At 45.9% G+C, this 15,587-nt stretch overlaps 1 protein-coding gene across 7 annotated transcripts in view; it reads right to left on the reverse strand.

Moving 5' to 3' along the window:
* The window catches only part of SEC31B (SEC31 homolog B, COPII coat complex component), a 56,140-nt gene extending 40,553 nt beyond the window's left edge, over positions 1–15,587 (reverse strand). For 3 of the 7 annotated variants that reach the window (XR_004683235.1, XM_035027208.1, XM_035027218.1), the window contains exons 1-10: positions 13,356–15,587; positions 12,875–12,998; positions 5,821–6,016; positions 5,512–5,607; positions 4,989–4,997; positions 4,414–4,557; positions 3,939–4,081; positions 2,990–3,089; positions 2,724–2,885; positions 2,060–2,194 (exon numbers count right to left, since the gene is read on the reverse strand). Coding sequence is in view for 6 of the 7 variants with exons in the window: in XM_035027208.1 (XP_034883099.1) it covers positions 2,060–2,194; positions 2,724–2,885; positions 2,990–3,089; positions 3,939–4,081; positions 4,414–4,557; positions 4,989–4,997; positions 5,512–5,607; positions 5,821–6,016; positions 12,875–12,998; positions 13,356–13,434 (1,188 nt within the window). In the remaining variant the exon portion in view is untranslated. The remainder of the gene's footprint in view (positions 1–2,059; positions 2,195–2,723; positions 2,886–2,989; positions 3,090–3,938; positions 4,082–4,413; positions 4,558–4,988; positions 4,998–5,511; positions 5,608–5,820; positions 6,017–12,874; positions 12,999–13,355) is intronic. The other 4 variants (XM_035027199.1, XM_035027236.1, XM_035027191.1 and 1 more) reach the window with 2 other exon arrangements.

A 15,587-nucleotide genomic window follows, 5' to 3' on the forward strand; every position in this document is an offset into this window, starting at 1 on the left:
TAAACGCCTTGGCATCGTCATGGTCTTTATACCCATCACAGCTACAGCCACGGAACAGCAGTCTGACCTCGTCTTGTGCAGTGTCTCTCACACAGGGCCCCCTGTCCCATTCCCAGCGCTAGCACACCTAGGTTATTGGAATAGACTGCTAGCCTCTGGGTTTTCCTCCTCCAATCCAAGCCTTAGACTACCACCCTGTACCTATGGCTGCTTAGGAGTGTGTTCTGGTTTCAAAGGCCACAGAAGAGAGCTTAAGCTCCTCCAAAGTCAGGGCCAGACTCTCTAGCCTCTCTCTCCCTGCTCATTTATGTGATCACTCCACATCCCCAAAGTGCCCAGTTCATTCCTGCTTCTGAGCCTTCAACCACCAAAACAGCCCCCCCTGAGCATCCTTCTCACGCTATTAGGTACCCTACCTAAAGCATCTGTCACCAAGCAGAGCTTAGTAAAGTTCCTTGACTCCAGCAGGTCTCCACCGTGGCTGCACATTAACACAACCTGAGGAGCTATCCAGAGTCATGAGGCTGCACTCCAGACAATGAAGTCCGAATCTCTGGTGGTGGGACTAGACATCAGTATATTTGAAAGTCCTTCAGGTTGCAGCCATGGTTGACAACTACTGCTTACTCCCCAGCCTGCTTCTGCCTCTGACCCTCCCCCCTCTCATGTGCTCTCTCTCTCTCATTCTCTCTGTCTCAAATAAAAAAAAAAAACAAAAACAAAAACATAGAACTACCTCCTGAAACAAACAAACAAAAGAATGTACTTCTCTCAACATCAGAATTCTTCACCTCCTGAGTATGTTAGATTTACCTCCACAATAAAACTGGTGGCTGTGAACACAAGAACCACTTATTTGATACATCTGTTTTCAATTCAAACCTAATATTTAAAGCACTGGATTAAGTGCTTTAGGACCCTGCCACTCCTCAGACCAGCCACAAGGGCATCACCTGGGAACTTGTTGGAACATCAGAATCTTGGGCCCTACCCTAGACTGAATGAACCAGAATCTGAATTTTTGTAAGATTCCCCAGGTAATCTGTATGTGCATTAAAGTTTGAGAAGCACTTGCTTTAGGGATAAAAACGAACAAAATGTGGTCCCTATCTTCAAGTCTTCAAGGAGTCTATTACTTAGTAGGGTCTCCACACATGTATTTAAGTAACCTTAGTACAGTTAGAATGTATCATTACAGGAAAAGAAATCTTGGAAGTGAAGTTTGACAAGGGTTTAAAGACAGGCATTGTGGACGGGGTGGTACTTAAGCAAGGGACCATGAAAGACTATAGTAGGATTCAATGGCTCAGGAGAGACGTGAAGGGCAGGGTACATGCAGAAGCAGCAAAGTTGAGGAGTTATTTGTGGAACAGAAAGGAGTCATATGTAACTGGAACCTACGGAACACATAAGAATAAGGTGGGGGGGCGCCTGGGTGGCTCAGTCGTTAGGCGTCTGCCTTCGGCTCAGGTCATGGTCCCAGGATCCTGGGGTCGAGCCCCGCATCGGGCTCTCTGCTCTGCAGGAAGCCTGCTTCTCCCTCTCCCACTCCCCCTGCTGTGTTCCCTCTCTCGCTGTGTCTCTCTCTGTCAAATAAATTAAAAAAAAAAAAAAAAAAGAATAAGGTGGGGATAAAAACTGGAAAGGTAAGTCCATAAGGAAATGGGGGTCAAAGGTTTTGGGCAGAGGAGTGACAGGATGGAATTTATATTTTTTTTCTTTCCTGCTTTGTATTTCTAACCCTTACATGTCTGGACTCACTACCAGTCCAGACATGTAAGGGTTAGAGAAAAATCAGGTGGAATCTCAGGCAGTTCTCTATAACCAAGCAGCCTATAGCAACCAATACCTTTTAGACAGGACTGGCACAGTAAGCAAGGTGAAGGGGTAGAGGGAAAAGCAATAGTAACTCTGCTTGAGCCCTAAAATGGGCCTGATCTGAGACACAGGCAGTGGGAATAAATCTATAGAACACAGCTACATGTTGGGTTTACGAGAGGCTTCACAAACACACACACATGCACAACCATGCACACACACACCCCCACACTATACTTACAGCAAATGAAACACCTGCTGGCCTTCTCATCCATTTGGGGGGTTTTTTTAGAGGAGGTATCAATGATGCTTGGGCCCCTTGCTCTGGTACCTGCAGTGGTGGGAGAGGCTGGCCTTTGCTGAAGAAAGAAGAGATCTGAGGGTAAAAGCACACCTGTATCACCAACCCGAAGTGGTGCTGCATCTGTAAACTTTACTCTGGGAGAAATCCTTGAGATAACCAATCTGGCCCAGAAAGGCTGGACTCCCGTTTTCTAGGGAACTGGTAGTGAGGGTAGGACTCCCATGCAGTAGGCTCTTGGAAAGCCTACTGCATCCAAGGTCTACAGTGGAGTGTAGACACAGAATGGATCTACAGGAGAAAAGGAGATAAGACAGTTCATACTTCCAAAATAATGGTCCCGGCATGGAGATCCAATGTCCCTGAAATATCACAGGGAATATCCAAGAGCAAGAGTCAATATGAAGGCCTCTTTTGTATCGTGGCAGGAACGGACACCCTCCCAGGAAGATGGGCACTAGAGCAAAGGTGAAGCCCTCCCAACCCAGGGTCCTGGTTTCCCAGTCTCCAACAGTCCCCACTTCCTCCTAGGCCATTCGTCCTTTTCTCTCCCCCCATATAGAGACAGCATTCCCTCCAGCATTCTCCACCAAGCCTTTCAAACCTTGTCAGCCTGTCTCATCTGCTGGACTTCCCAGCTCCTACCCATCACGGAGTACAATCTTATCCAGCCGTCAAAGGAGGCAGCAGAGAACACTGGAGGGTCCCGAGGGCACCACTGCACATCAAAGCACCAGCTGCTCTGTGTGGGCAGCTTATACACTACCTGTGAGGGAACCCGACCATTAGAGAAACCCTGACTTAGGTAACGTGACCCAGAACACACAGCGGATTTCCCCTCCCAGCATGCCCACACAACGGCGAGTCTACCTCATTGCTCCCCAGGTTCCAGCACAAGATCTGGTTGTCCTTGGCACTACTGAGCAGAAGCTCAGCATCAGCCTGGCTCCACGACACTGACAAGATCCCCCTAAAAAGGAAAGAGCAACTAACATTTGTCAAATGGCTACTCTGAGTAGGGTACCTCAAATATCTTGGATAAGTTTCATCCCTATAAAACGAGCAGTCTCATTTCATTTTACAAACGAGGAAAATGAGGCTTTGAAAAATTAAAGAACCTTCAGCAGTCATGCAGCCCGAACCCAAGTCAAATCCCAGAGCCTATGCGCTACACACTGTATCACTCTGCCCCCAGACGTCCCCACAGAATGGCCTGCTTCTTTTCCCTGACTGTAGAGTAGGGACTATGAACAGCATTTTTTTTCGCAGGAGGGTGTTTTTTTCGCAGGAGGGTGGTGAGGACCCAACTCTTCAAAGTCCCCAAGAAGGTATAGAGGCAATACAGCTCTTTAGTAAGAAAGAACAGTGTGGGCTGCTTTTTCCGCTATGGGCCTAAGAGCTACAGCTTCAGGGGCAGGCCTGTTCAAAGGATAGATAGGAGCCTAGGTTCTCTTATTAAGGAGAAGTCTTGGAGGAAGCAACCTCACTACCTAAAGAAATGAACATTATCCTTAAATCAGAGCCTGGGGACTCTCCCAGGGGGACTAAACATTGGCTCCAAATATTTCTCATGACCCCATCTGCACTCCCATTTCTGGAAGTTAAATGGAATCTCAGGTTCTTTTCCATAACCTCAGGATCTCAAGGATCTCCTCTTTGTTGGGGTTACAGCTAGGACTGGGAGACTGTGTGTTCACTGGGAATGACTTTGAAGACACACAAGATGTTTGGTAACTAAAGTGAGGCATTCACTGCCTCCTACCCAGGTCAGTTATGCCCCACCATCCACCAAGGATGTAGACAGAGCTTGAGACATTACCTACTGTGGCTCTCCAGCACCTTCAGGGGCGAGGAGGCAAAGCGCAAATCCCACAGCTGAATCACTGGAAAACGATCATCTTCTGAACACAGCACCAACTGGGTGGCTATGTCTGGGTGCCAGGCCAGGCCTGAGCTGTGCATCTGTGGACAAAGCAGACCCCAATGGGTGATATAACCTGACACTTCTGGTTATGAACCTTTTCTGCCCAGTTGGAATAGGATCTCTGAGGGCAGGTTTTGTGTCTCTTCTATGTGATAAGTGATGACCATGAGTAAGTAAGGAACACTAGTAGCCTCTGGATCAGCTGTTTAGCTTCCCTAAGCATTCACTCTCAACAGGAAATCTGCTAAGAGGCTGAACCTACAAGTGCAACAGCTGAAAGCAGACACCTGGCCTGGGGAAGAGCAGCTCCAAAGTCTAGGCATGAGAAAGAAGCCAGAGCCCGAGCCTGTATTCTGTCTCCACGACGCACCCTGTTGCTATGATCGCTGACTTTGATGATAGGTTCATTCTTCCTGAGATCCCACACAACTGCCTTGCCGCTGGGGTGAGCAGAAGACAGAATGTGTTGAACTTGCCGGTTCCAAGCGAGTGCCTTGATGTCTTCTGGAGGCTGCTGAGGCAGGAAGGGTGGGGAGGGATAGAGGATAGAGGATAGAGGACAACTTGTCATCTCCTGGACCAAGAGCCATTTGCTGTTCCACTGCTCCCAACCCCCCACAGAAAGCCCAAGAGTAGACATGGGGCTTTCCAAACCCAGTGTCAGGGAGCTGGGAGTTGAATTTTCCAGAGAGGATCCTTTAGGGAACTGGTGTAGAAGCTGAGAGAATGGCAGGCACACTTGGAATTTACCCCTATCCCAAGGTGCTCCTGAGAGGATGGAGTCAAGATTTAAAACAGCCCTCTTATCTATGACAAAGAGAGAGGTAGAGGAGGAGGAAGGGAGGGAAACAAAGACATGTAAGACCCCCAGAAAGAATGAGGCAGAAAGAAAAGCCATTGCTATTTTTAGGGCACAGGGTGCTATCAAATTTATACTTAACTTACCTCACGATACTGTAAGCACAAGACAGAGAAGAGCCAGGAAGCAAAGAAGATGGGCCCAGTTATAGACTGACAGGTAGATGCACTCAGAGACAGACATACACCAGATCCCCAACTGCATGGGAGAACCTGCTATAGAGGCAAAGCTGACCCACCCCAACAAAAAGGACAAGGATATATCTGGGCGTCCCCTCTTGGCCCCACTCCACTGAGCCCAGGGCCCTACTCTACTCTGCCTAAGCTCTACTATGATAAATAGTACTCACTCCTTTTCTCAATGTCTTTTACTGCCTTTCTTCATCTTCCTTCCAGAAACCCTAGGACAGTTCTTGACCACAAACCATCACACACACACCCTCCCCTCCATCCCTGTTATGGGTTGGCTGGTAATGTTAGTCTGTGGTGCTTTATTTCCCTCCAGTGGTAAAGTCCAAACTCTCCTGTGCTCTGGGTGCCTCCAGAATTCAAGACTTTCCTGGGCAAATCAGCTGCACACTCTAATCAGCAGCCCCGGGAGACTCCTTACCTGTGACTTAGATCCTGGGGTCCTTGGCACATTTAGGTTATTCAAATCCCAAATAAAGATTTCAGAATCACTGGCTCCCGAGGCCAGGAGGTTGCCCTGTATGAAGAAAAGGCCTTAGGAGACACACCATCCCAGGAAAAGGTACGAACAGGTAAGGGGGAAAGAGACCCACATTTGGGGCTTCCAAAACCTCCCCCATAACAGTGTGGGAAGGGCTAAGAATTATAGACTGGAGGTCACAAGTGAATGCTTCCACTCAGATCTGTGGCTCCATGGCTTGGGCATGTTTGACCAAATGAAATGCCGTACCTGGAAAGGATTAAAGTCAAGGGCTCTGACAGCCCCCGTGTGCTTCTGTCTCTGGGCAATCACAGGCTCCTTCCCGGGAGACAGGATGTGGGCCACATTGTATAGAGTAAGCATGCCATTGTCCCCGCCACCTGCAATGACCCCGGAGCCTTCCAGAAGCCCATCGCCAATGTTCCCCCAGATCAGCTTGTAAAACCTACAAAGAGGAGGAACTGGCATCAGCACCAATGCAGAATCAGGTCAGTAGGCAGAGAGGAGGCATTTCTGTCAGCCTCTGCCATTACGCAGGTATCCCCACCGAGATGGAGTCTGCCTGTCTCCCTCACTTACTAGACACACAACATCGTATTCCTTGCTTGGTCCTGCCCTTTCTCTGGAAAAAAATTCCATCTTTGTTACACTAGGAAGGCAGGAGACCACTGCCTCAGGGTTGTGTGGCATGTTTGTTTTTTTTAATTAACATTATTAGGGTTATATAGGCCCAGGGATACATATTTCAAATAGATTAGTTTACTTAATCTTCACAACTCAAATAACAACAACTAATGCTTATTGGATACTTCCTATGTGCCAGGCACTGTTTTAAGTGCTTCACATGTATTAGCTGATTTAATATTCAATAACCCTATGAAGTATTATTAACTCCATTTTCAATTGAGGAAACTGAGGCACAGAGAATTTATGAAACTTCTGTATACACAATAACTTTATCCCTATTTGACAGCTAGGAAGTGGCAGAATCAAGGTTTAAAGTCTGGCCCATCTTATTTTATTTATTTTTATTATTATTTTTGTGGCGAGAGAGTGAGAGCAGGGGAGGGACAGAGGGAGAGGGAGAATCTTAAACAGACTCCACACTCAGCATGGAGCCCAACATGGGGCTTGATCTCATGACCCTGAGATCATGACCTGAGCCAAAATCAAGAGTCAGACGCTCAACCCACTGAACCACCCAGGTGCCCTGGCCCACCTTATTTTAGAGCCTGAGCTCTTAACCATCATAAAATAGTGTATTCTGTTTAGAGGAAGATCCAAATTCTTTTGTACCTGACTAGAAGTAGGTTTCCCTACACCAACAATTGCTGTCCCCTCTTCCCTCTCAAGCTGAAAGTAAAAAAGACCCAAGGACCTCTCCACCCTGTGTCTCTTCCCTGTGACTAGCCCACTGGATCTATTATATGGTTGCAGTGGGCCAGCCCTACAAACATAGAAGCATAAAGAATAAACATACCTCTTGGAAAACACTTTTGGCTTTCTAATGATGCTTCTCACAAGACACTGCCCCTGTCTTGCACAAAAGAAAAAGATGGACCCTGCGCCCCTGCAGACAAAGATGGGTCCTCTGCAAAGCCCCTAGGGAAGGCATGTGAGATCCCCAAAGCCTCACAGGTAGTCTGTCCTTCATTTCACAGCTGCTAGCCAAGGGTATTTCCACAGCCCTTCAGAGAAGCCAGATTTCACATCAAATGATGTCATAAGATCCCTAACTGAAATGAAATGCTTCCACACCCTGGAAAGTTGGCCAAGAAACTGAGTGGGGTGACCGGGCAGGGACCTGTCTGGCCAGTCACTGGTGCAGCAACCACCTGTTAGAAGTAAAGAGCTGAGCACTGGTTGAGACCAGGTCAGCAACTGAGATAAAACAGCAGAGCTGACACAAACAGTGGTTCCGAAGTTACTGTCCAAACGGCCATGTGTTCTAAGGTTGCACTGATCTTAACAAGGCAGACAAATATGTGTTACACTGGCTCAAGAGGCTGCCACGTCCCCCTGGGGCCAGACGTCAGTGCGGGCAGCAGGCAAGTCAACAGAGTAGCTAGAGAAGCCCGGAATCGGTCTCACAGGAACCAGAGGAGAGTATGGCCAGAGAAAAACCTCACACAGGGATGGTAGAAGATGTTGCAGTAACCTCAGTATGGTCACAGCTTATGACATCCAGACCGAAGACAAAGGTACCTGAAACCTCAAGGGGGAATCACCAAAGAGTTGGAAAATAAAGCCCTGTTAGTTTAGAGTGACCAAAAGGCAGAACACACAGCGTGACAAAATGACTCTCTCTAAGCATGTAGAAAGTACAGTCCTATGGTTAACAATTTCACTAATGAGGGTGAAGCAGGAGCCCAAACAGGACATGATAGAGAACACCTGGGAGAGTGGGACCAGCTGGGACAAGTTAAGCAAGGACCCGGACATGATCATTCAGTGGGCTCAAGGAGTGTCAATCATCTCTGCTCTGCAAATGGACAGGGAATAACACGTGTGTGTGTGCGTGTGTGTGCGTGTGTGTGTGCGTGTGTGTATACACACGTGCATGTGCATGCAGAGGAAGAGCGCATAAGCATGTAGGCAAATGCAACAAAAAATTAACAACTGATAAATCTAAGGAAAGGTATATGATTATTCACTGTACTATTCTACAACTTCTCTATGTTTGAATAGTTTCAAAATAAAAACTTAAGAAACAAGATGACCTTTGGCTTGAAAATAGGACTTTCAGACATTAGAAGAAAAGAGATTTAAGGAGAAGGTATAGAAAGCGTTTGTATAGAAAAATGGGAACTTTCAAAACATGAGAATACTGATGGAATTCTCTGCTGAAGAGGTTCCCATGGAGATGGCAACAATGGGCACCATAGAGCATCAAGAATGATGGGTGGCACCTAAAGAAAATACAGATTCTTTACACACCTACCTAGACCTTGCAAAGCAGAATTTCCAGAGAGAGGCCCTCAGAATCCACATTTTTAACATGAGCCCCCAGGTGATTCTAACAAGCAACCAGGGTTGAGAACCCCTGTACTAAATACATCAGACTGATACCAGCCTAGACCAATAACCAGTAAGGGAGGACGTTGAAATTCACAAAGACAGAACCAGCCCCAATGACCAGCTCATGGCTACGCTTCTGGCAGAGAGAAAAAGACAAGGTTAAAGAGAATAAACTGAGGCCTGAGAGATCAGAGGGTCATCCCAACGAAGCTCAGCTGAGGCCAAGCTTTAGCTACTTTGTAATTAGGAACGTGTGCTGTGTCAATTCTTGCTTCTGTAATTTAGGTACTTCTTTGTTTAGGATTTTGCTTTGATTTGCTTAGTCAGGTTCCTTTTTAAAAACCCCAACCTCATCTTAGCGAACTAAAGTGAAAACAAGCCAAAATAGCTGAGGGAATCCAAGTTTCCTTAAAAGTCAGAGCGGTGAAGGCAGTGCTCCAAGCTGGAGAATGAAGACAGTGAAGCGGAGCAGTGGCTGTTTGAGGAAGTCCTTTCCTTATCCCTAGTAGGCACCAGGCTACTTATGCCCATACATCCCGAATTTACAGCAGAGAAAAACAGAGCGAGAGAAGTTAAATAACGTGTCCAAGAGGACATTAGATGGCAGTGCTGGGTTCTGAACCCAGGTCTATCCAACAACAAAGCCTACGTTCTCTTTACTCTGTGATTTTTTTTTTTTAAGATTTTTTTTATTTTGAGAGAGAGAGAGAGAGAGAGAGCACGAGCCATAGGGAGCGGCAGAGGGAGAGGGAGAAACAGACTCTGTGGGGCTCCACCCCAGAACCCAGAGATCATGACCTGAGCCTAAGGCAGCCACTTAACCAATTGAGCCACCCAGGCACCCCTCTACTCTGTCATCTTGAGGTAATCTCTAAAGAAGGCAAACCTTGGAAATGGGAAAACCAAGTACACAAAGTGATCTTTTTCTGCTTGCTGTTCCACACACAGGCACCCAAAGAAGGTCACAGTACTCCCCAAGTAGCTAGAACTGCTATAAAGGTAATGGAAGGTAGATCACCTACTTTCTTCATGTTACTAGAGGATGGGTCATACGGAGGTTACAGAGACCACAAGGAGATCAGTGTAGACACAGGGTGGAGTACAGTACACCCATCACACATCGGCCTCTGATCTCATTCAGCCACAGCAGCTGAGACCTCAGTCCACAAGTCAACACACATCACGTATTATTCTCCCCAAAACATTTCTTCTTGCATGAGATTCGTCTAACAAACCAAACATCGCCAGCTTTAGCGGGCGTGCTAATCCGAACCGATTCTGATGCATCCAGGGCATTTATCTACTTACAGCCTGAGGCAGTCCCTTGTCTGCACCCTTACCAGTGTTTCAGAGCAGTTCTCTTTTGGTCAGGTATTTCTAAATACGTAACATTTCTCTGATGCATCATGGATTGAGGATAAGAGGGTCTTCAGAATTCAAATGTGGTTAAGCCATGGGTCTGGTGAAAAGGGCAGGCAAAAGAAGGGGAAAGATTTTGAAAAGTATATGTTGAGGTAATAATGAAGAAACACAAGGAAGGTTTCTTAAAAAAAAAAAAAAAAAGAAGGGGCACCTGGGTGGTTCAGTCGGTTAAGCATTCAACTCTTGATTTGGCTTGGGTCATGATCTCAGGGTCCTGAGATTGAGCCCTGAGTCAGGCTCCGTGCTCAGTGGGGAGTCTGTTTCTCTCCTTCTCCCTCTCCCTCTGCCCATCTCCTCTCTTTCTCTCTCTCTCTGATAAATAAATAAATAAACCTTCAGGGAGAAAAAAAAGGAAAAAGGAAAGAGATTATGCTATAAAAAAGAAAGGGAAGGAAAGACTGAACATAAGACCTGAATCTAGAGCCCAGTAGGTTCTTAGCAGTCATCTTGCACAACCTCTTCTTTACACATAAGTGAGGAAACTGAAGACCACTGTCAGAATACCATTTGCACAGTCATGTACCGTTAGCCAAGGATGCAACTCAATACAATTGTGCTTTCAACTAAACCATGCCAAAGATGACACAGAAAAAAAAGAGGAAAGCATAAAGCAAAGAATGGGCAGCCCTCTACTACCCTGATCATCTTGGTCAATAGTTTGAGATGTGGATTTCTGAGTAAGTGACTGAACCCAGGCTGAGCCACAAGTGGGTGTCTAAGATAATTTCTTCAACAAGACTCTTAATAGAGCTAGGTCAAAGGTAATTCCTTAGGTCTCTGGAAATGCAAATCAATCTTTGGATACAATTATGGAGTTAGAAAAGAAAGTAGAGATGAAATACTATCAATAGTGTTAACTGTACTATTTATTTTGGTTTTAGCCCCAATCCTTGCAGGATGGAACAGAGTATGAAATGAAGTTTATGATTCCTGAATTGAGTACCACCAGTTCAAAAAGGATCCCTTCAACCTAGTTGGCTGCAAAACCAACCAATCATCCCCCTTGAAAAGCTCTCAAGCCACTAAGATGAACTGAACAATAACTATAACTAACTGAAATGGTGGCTAGGAGTGCTCACTTTGGTAATCCAGACATTTCTAACGTCACTTGTTCATTTAACAGATATTTATTAAGTATCTAATGCCAGGTACTGTTTTAGGAGCTAGAGATACAGCAGTGAGTAAAACAAACAAAAATCTCCGCCCAGAGGGATCTTAGGATATAATTTCAGATTTCTTTTTTCTAAAAAAGGGTTTTTTTAAGATTTTATTTATTTATCTGACAGAGAGAGAGTGCACAAGCAGGGGGAGCTGCAGGCAGAGGGAGAGGGAGAAGCAGGCTCCCCACTGAGCAGGGAGCCCAATGTGGGGCTCGATCCCAGGACCCTGGGATCATGACCTGAGCCGAAGGCAGATGCTTAACTGACTGAGCCACCCAGACACCCCCTTTTTAAAAAAAAAATTTTTTTTAAAGATTTTATTTATTTATTTGACAGAGAGAGGGAGTGTGCGCATGTGCACACACAAGCGGGGGCAAGATTTCTTAAGCAATTACATTGCCTCTTGATTAGGAACTCTTTCTCCTAAGGAGCCACTACTGTGCTGAAGCTGCTGCTTTGCTGGCTGAGGATAAGAGCCCTTGCCTCCTGCCCCTCCTCTTAACTCCAGGAGTATGAACATTATTGCATTAGCTCACCCCTTTCAGGGGCCCTTTCTGAAATGCTTGCTTAGATGCTAAGAATATTTCATGATTATTGGTAAACCCTCCAGTGGCTGCTCTTCGAAGGGAAAGGTACTGGAAATACAAAGAGATGTAAAAAAACTATAAAATAAGGGATACTATCAGAAAGTGATATAGGGGCTCCAGAAAGGGAGAATAACTAACCTTTATTAGGTTAAACCATGAAAAGAAAAAAAGGGTACTTCTGTCTAAATAAATTAATTAATCTCTCAGATGAACCAAAAAATGCACAAGAGAATGCAAAGTTGCATTTGGACCAGTAACCTCTAAAGTGGGATGGGCAAGATAATTTTCTGAGCTGTAGGAAAAAGACTTATATTTTTAATCTAAAAATTATAGGAATTGCATTTTTAATAGTAGAGTAATGCATGTATACTACTTACATTGCCTATATAACTTGAGTATAGTGAATATTCACATTTTCCCTGGTGGTATGAAAATTTGGAGACCACTGCTGTAAGGCACATCTTTATAAAACCTTTATAAAAGAAAAGTTGAATAATAGAAAAAAGGTAGATTTTGGAGTTAGGCCTAGATATAAATCCTAGCTTCCCAGAGTTTCAGTTTCCTCCTATGTAAAATGGGACTAATGGTATTTATGGCCCAGGCCCATTTTGAGGGATGAATAAGATATACAGCTCCTAGCATAGTGTCTGGCCTGTATACATATGCTCTGTGAATGCCAGTACTCAGCCCTGTAAGCCTGCCAGAGCCATGAAATCCACGAGGACCCAATCTGTGCCTAACCACGATGAAGAGAGAGGCTCACTCATTCTCCTCCCACTGGCAGAAAACAAGATATTGTTTAAGGTTATCTTCACAAGAGCCAAGGGAGGAAGGAGCCAACATCTCTGGGCTCAGAGAGAGATCAGGTACTTATGGGTCCAGCTTTGTGTGAGGCGTCTCTATCACATGATTCTGCCTGACACCACTGCTGCTGCTGACCGAAAAGGTACGAGTGGGTGTTTTAAAAAATCCTTTTGCAAAATAAACCCAGGGTTAACTTCTCCCCTCACGTATCTCCTCATGAGCCCTGAGAAGCACACATTACTACCAGGATTCCTGAACAGGGTCTACATCAGGATCTGTCCCGCACACTCATCAACAATTCAGACATAGTACCTGCTTGAGGCAGAAAGGACTCCCTTGTGTTTCAAGTCCAAAGAGGGGTCCCTGAAATCAATCTCAAAGATTTCCAATGTGCCATTTGTGCTAAAGGAGGCATCTAGCTGCTGGGCAGATGTTCCTAGGCACAAGAAAAGTTAGGAAGAGGCAGCATATAAGCAAAAATACATGCATGGGTTTGGGGTATAAATGGTTAGGGAGTGGAGAGGCAGAGGAACAGGAGAAGACTGGGTATACCCTTTTTCAAGTGGTAACTCCAAAGAAAGCAAGAAAACAGGAGGTGCCCTGGCTTGAGCCATAGTTCAAGGCTGCCCCCAGGTACTCCAAACACCTAATGTCCCCTTGCTTATGCTGCGAGCAAACCCCACCTTTCCATGACTCTAAAGCTTTCTCTGAAGCTCAATAAAGAATTCTGGATATTAAGTCTCCCTTTGACCTATGTATTTTCAGCAGATCATAGTCCACAATATCATCATACCTGTGGCCAGATACACAGGGTACTGGCTGGCTGGGCTCCACGCTTGGACAGCTGGCCGTTCAAGTTCCTTTAGCTTCATGGCCGGTCCTGTGTGTGGCAGAAAACTGACATGGCCCTCAGCCTACTGAAAACAGAAACCTGCAAACTTAGGAGTCAGATCCAGGGACTACCTGCAGACATGAGATCTTGTTTCTCTCTCCCCACCATGGAATGGGGATTTCAGGGCAATAGGAGGTAATATACACATAACCATCTGCAGATCTGCAAGGACAGTTCACTTACCTAATTACTGAAATCTAATGCTTTAATCCCAAAAGGATATCCAAACACAGTGGTTGCCACAGGCCCAACGGTGATGATAATCATCAGATCAGGTAATATCTCAGTGACCTCATCTATTCCTTTGGCTTTACGTGTCATCCATATGCTGATGACCCCCAAATTCATACCACCAACACAAATTTCTCCTCTGAGCTCCAAGTTCTTATGTATAACTTGCTAATCAAATATTTCCATTTGGATATAGCAAAGATACCTAAGTTAGTCTGTCTAAAACAGAATTCTCTATTCCCCCAAATCTGTTCTTCCTCCAGTTTTCTTCATCTCAGTAAATGGTACCACTATCCATCCAATTGCTCAACCAGAAAACCTGAAAATCACCCTTGATTCCTCCTTCTCCCTTATTCTCTTCTAATTCATCATTAAGTCTTCCTGATTTCACCTCCAAAATTATATCTTAATCTATTTACTTTTCTCCATCTCCACCACCACCACACTATTTGAAGATACCATCATCTCTCACCTGGATTACTGCAATAATCTTCCAACTGGTCATCTTTACCCTACCATAACCCAATTAACTCTACACAGCAGCAGAAGTGAACTTTTAAAATCAAAAACAGGATTTTGGCATTCCATGCTTAAAACCTTCCAATGACTTCTATTGCACTCAGAATAACATTGCTAGTGACCCTGCTCAAAGGCTCCAGCCTACCACTTCAACCTCATCTCTTGCTACTTTCCCCTCTTATTCATTGTGCTACAGCCACATTAGCCTTTTCTCGTTTCCTGGCTTTTTACTACCTCAGAGCTTTTGTAAATTCTGTTTCCTATACTTTGAACGTCCTTCCTTTCATTCTCTGCATAACTGGCTCCTTATCACATCTTTCTGGGCGCAGCTTCTCACCCCCTCAGAGAGGCGAGCCACCCAATGAAAATCAGACTCTGTCTTTTTCTCCTTGGTACCTTATTTGCTGAATGAAGGCAGACATCCATTTTAATTCTGTGGTTTCCAATCCAGTTCTAACGCATATTCAAGGTGCCATCCCAACAGGCTAGCAAAGTGGCAGGAAAGTGTTTTGTTTGTTTTTAATTTAACACTGAACTTGAGGGAGGAGGCTTGGGACCTGCTGTGACCTGCTTAAGGAAGCCACCGTCAGGTTTGTCTCAACCTAGAAAATAGCAGGTAGTATTACTCAATCTCTAATGTACTTTCCAGCCTGAAGAAAGTTTAAGGCTCCCAATTCAGCCAAGATTCTCAGGGGGCCTCTAAACGCTTGAGGCAACATCAGTTACGTTCGGACTTGCTGCACAACATATTATATAGTCACCACTGCCACCTGCTGGTCAAAGCCATTTTCACGTTTCTGGGGAAAGCCCTTAACAAAAGTAGGAGCTGTGTTTAGCACTGCTCATTTAACATGCAAATCTCAATTCTCACAATGGTTCTATGTGGCAAGTACTATTATTATCCCCATTTTACGGGGAAGAAAACTGGCTGGGCCGAGATGTGAACCCCAATCAGCCCCCATAGCCCAGTGCTTTTAACCATTATACTAGTTCAAACTCAACTCAACTCCACATGAGGTGTTAAATCCCCGACGGTCTAGAAACTGGGAAGACGGGCTTTTAATCTACATTCAACCAAGAGCCGAACAGACTCCTGCAGTGACGGAGGGCGGCAGCGACCCTCGGCAGCCCCGGCCCTTGGGGGCAGCACAGCTTCCCGCCAGACCTGGCCAGGCCCGGGCCCGGAGCGTACGGGAAGGCGCGAGGGCAGCGCAAAAGGGAGACCCTCGTCGGGCCGCAGCACCTCCGCGCGGCCGGGAGAGCCGGGCCGGGTCCAGCCCGAGGGCGGGCGTGGTGGGGCCCTGAGAGGCGCGGGCCGGGGTCTCCGCTGGGGGCGGGCTCCCCTCCCCCCGACTCTCTCCCGAGGGAGCAGAGGCACTCCCG

The sequence above is a fragment of the Mirounga leonina genome, unplaced genomic scaffold, assembly GCF_011800145.1.
Source record: "Mirounga leonina isolate KUSES-001 unplaced genomic scaffold, KU_Mleo_1.0 Mir_114, whole genome shotgun sequence".
Lineage (NCBI taxonomy): Eukaryota > Metazoa > Chordata > Mammalia > Carnivora > Phocidae > Mirounga > Mirounga leonina.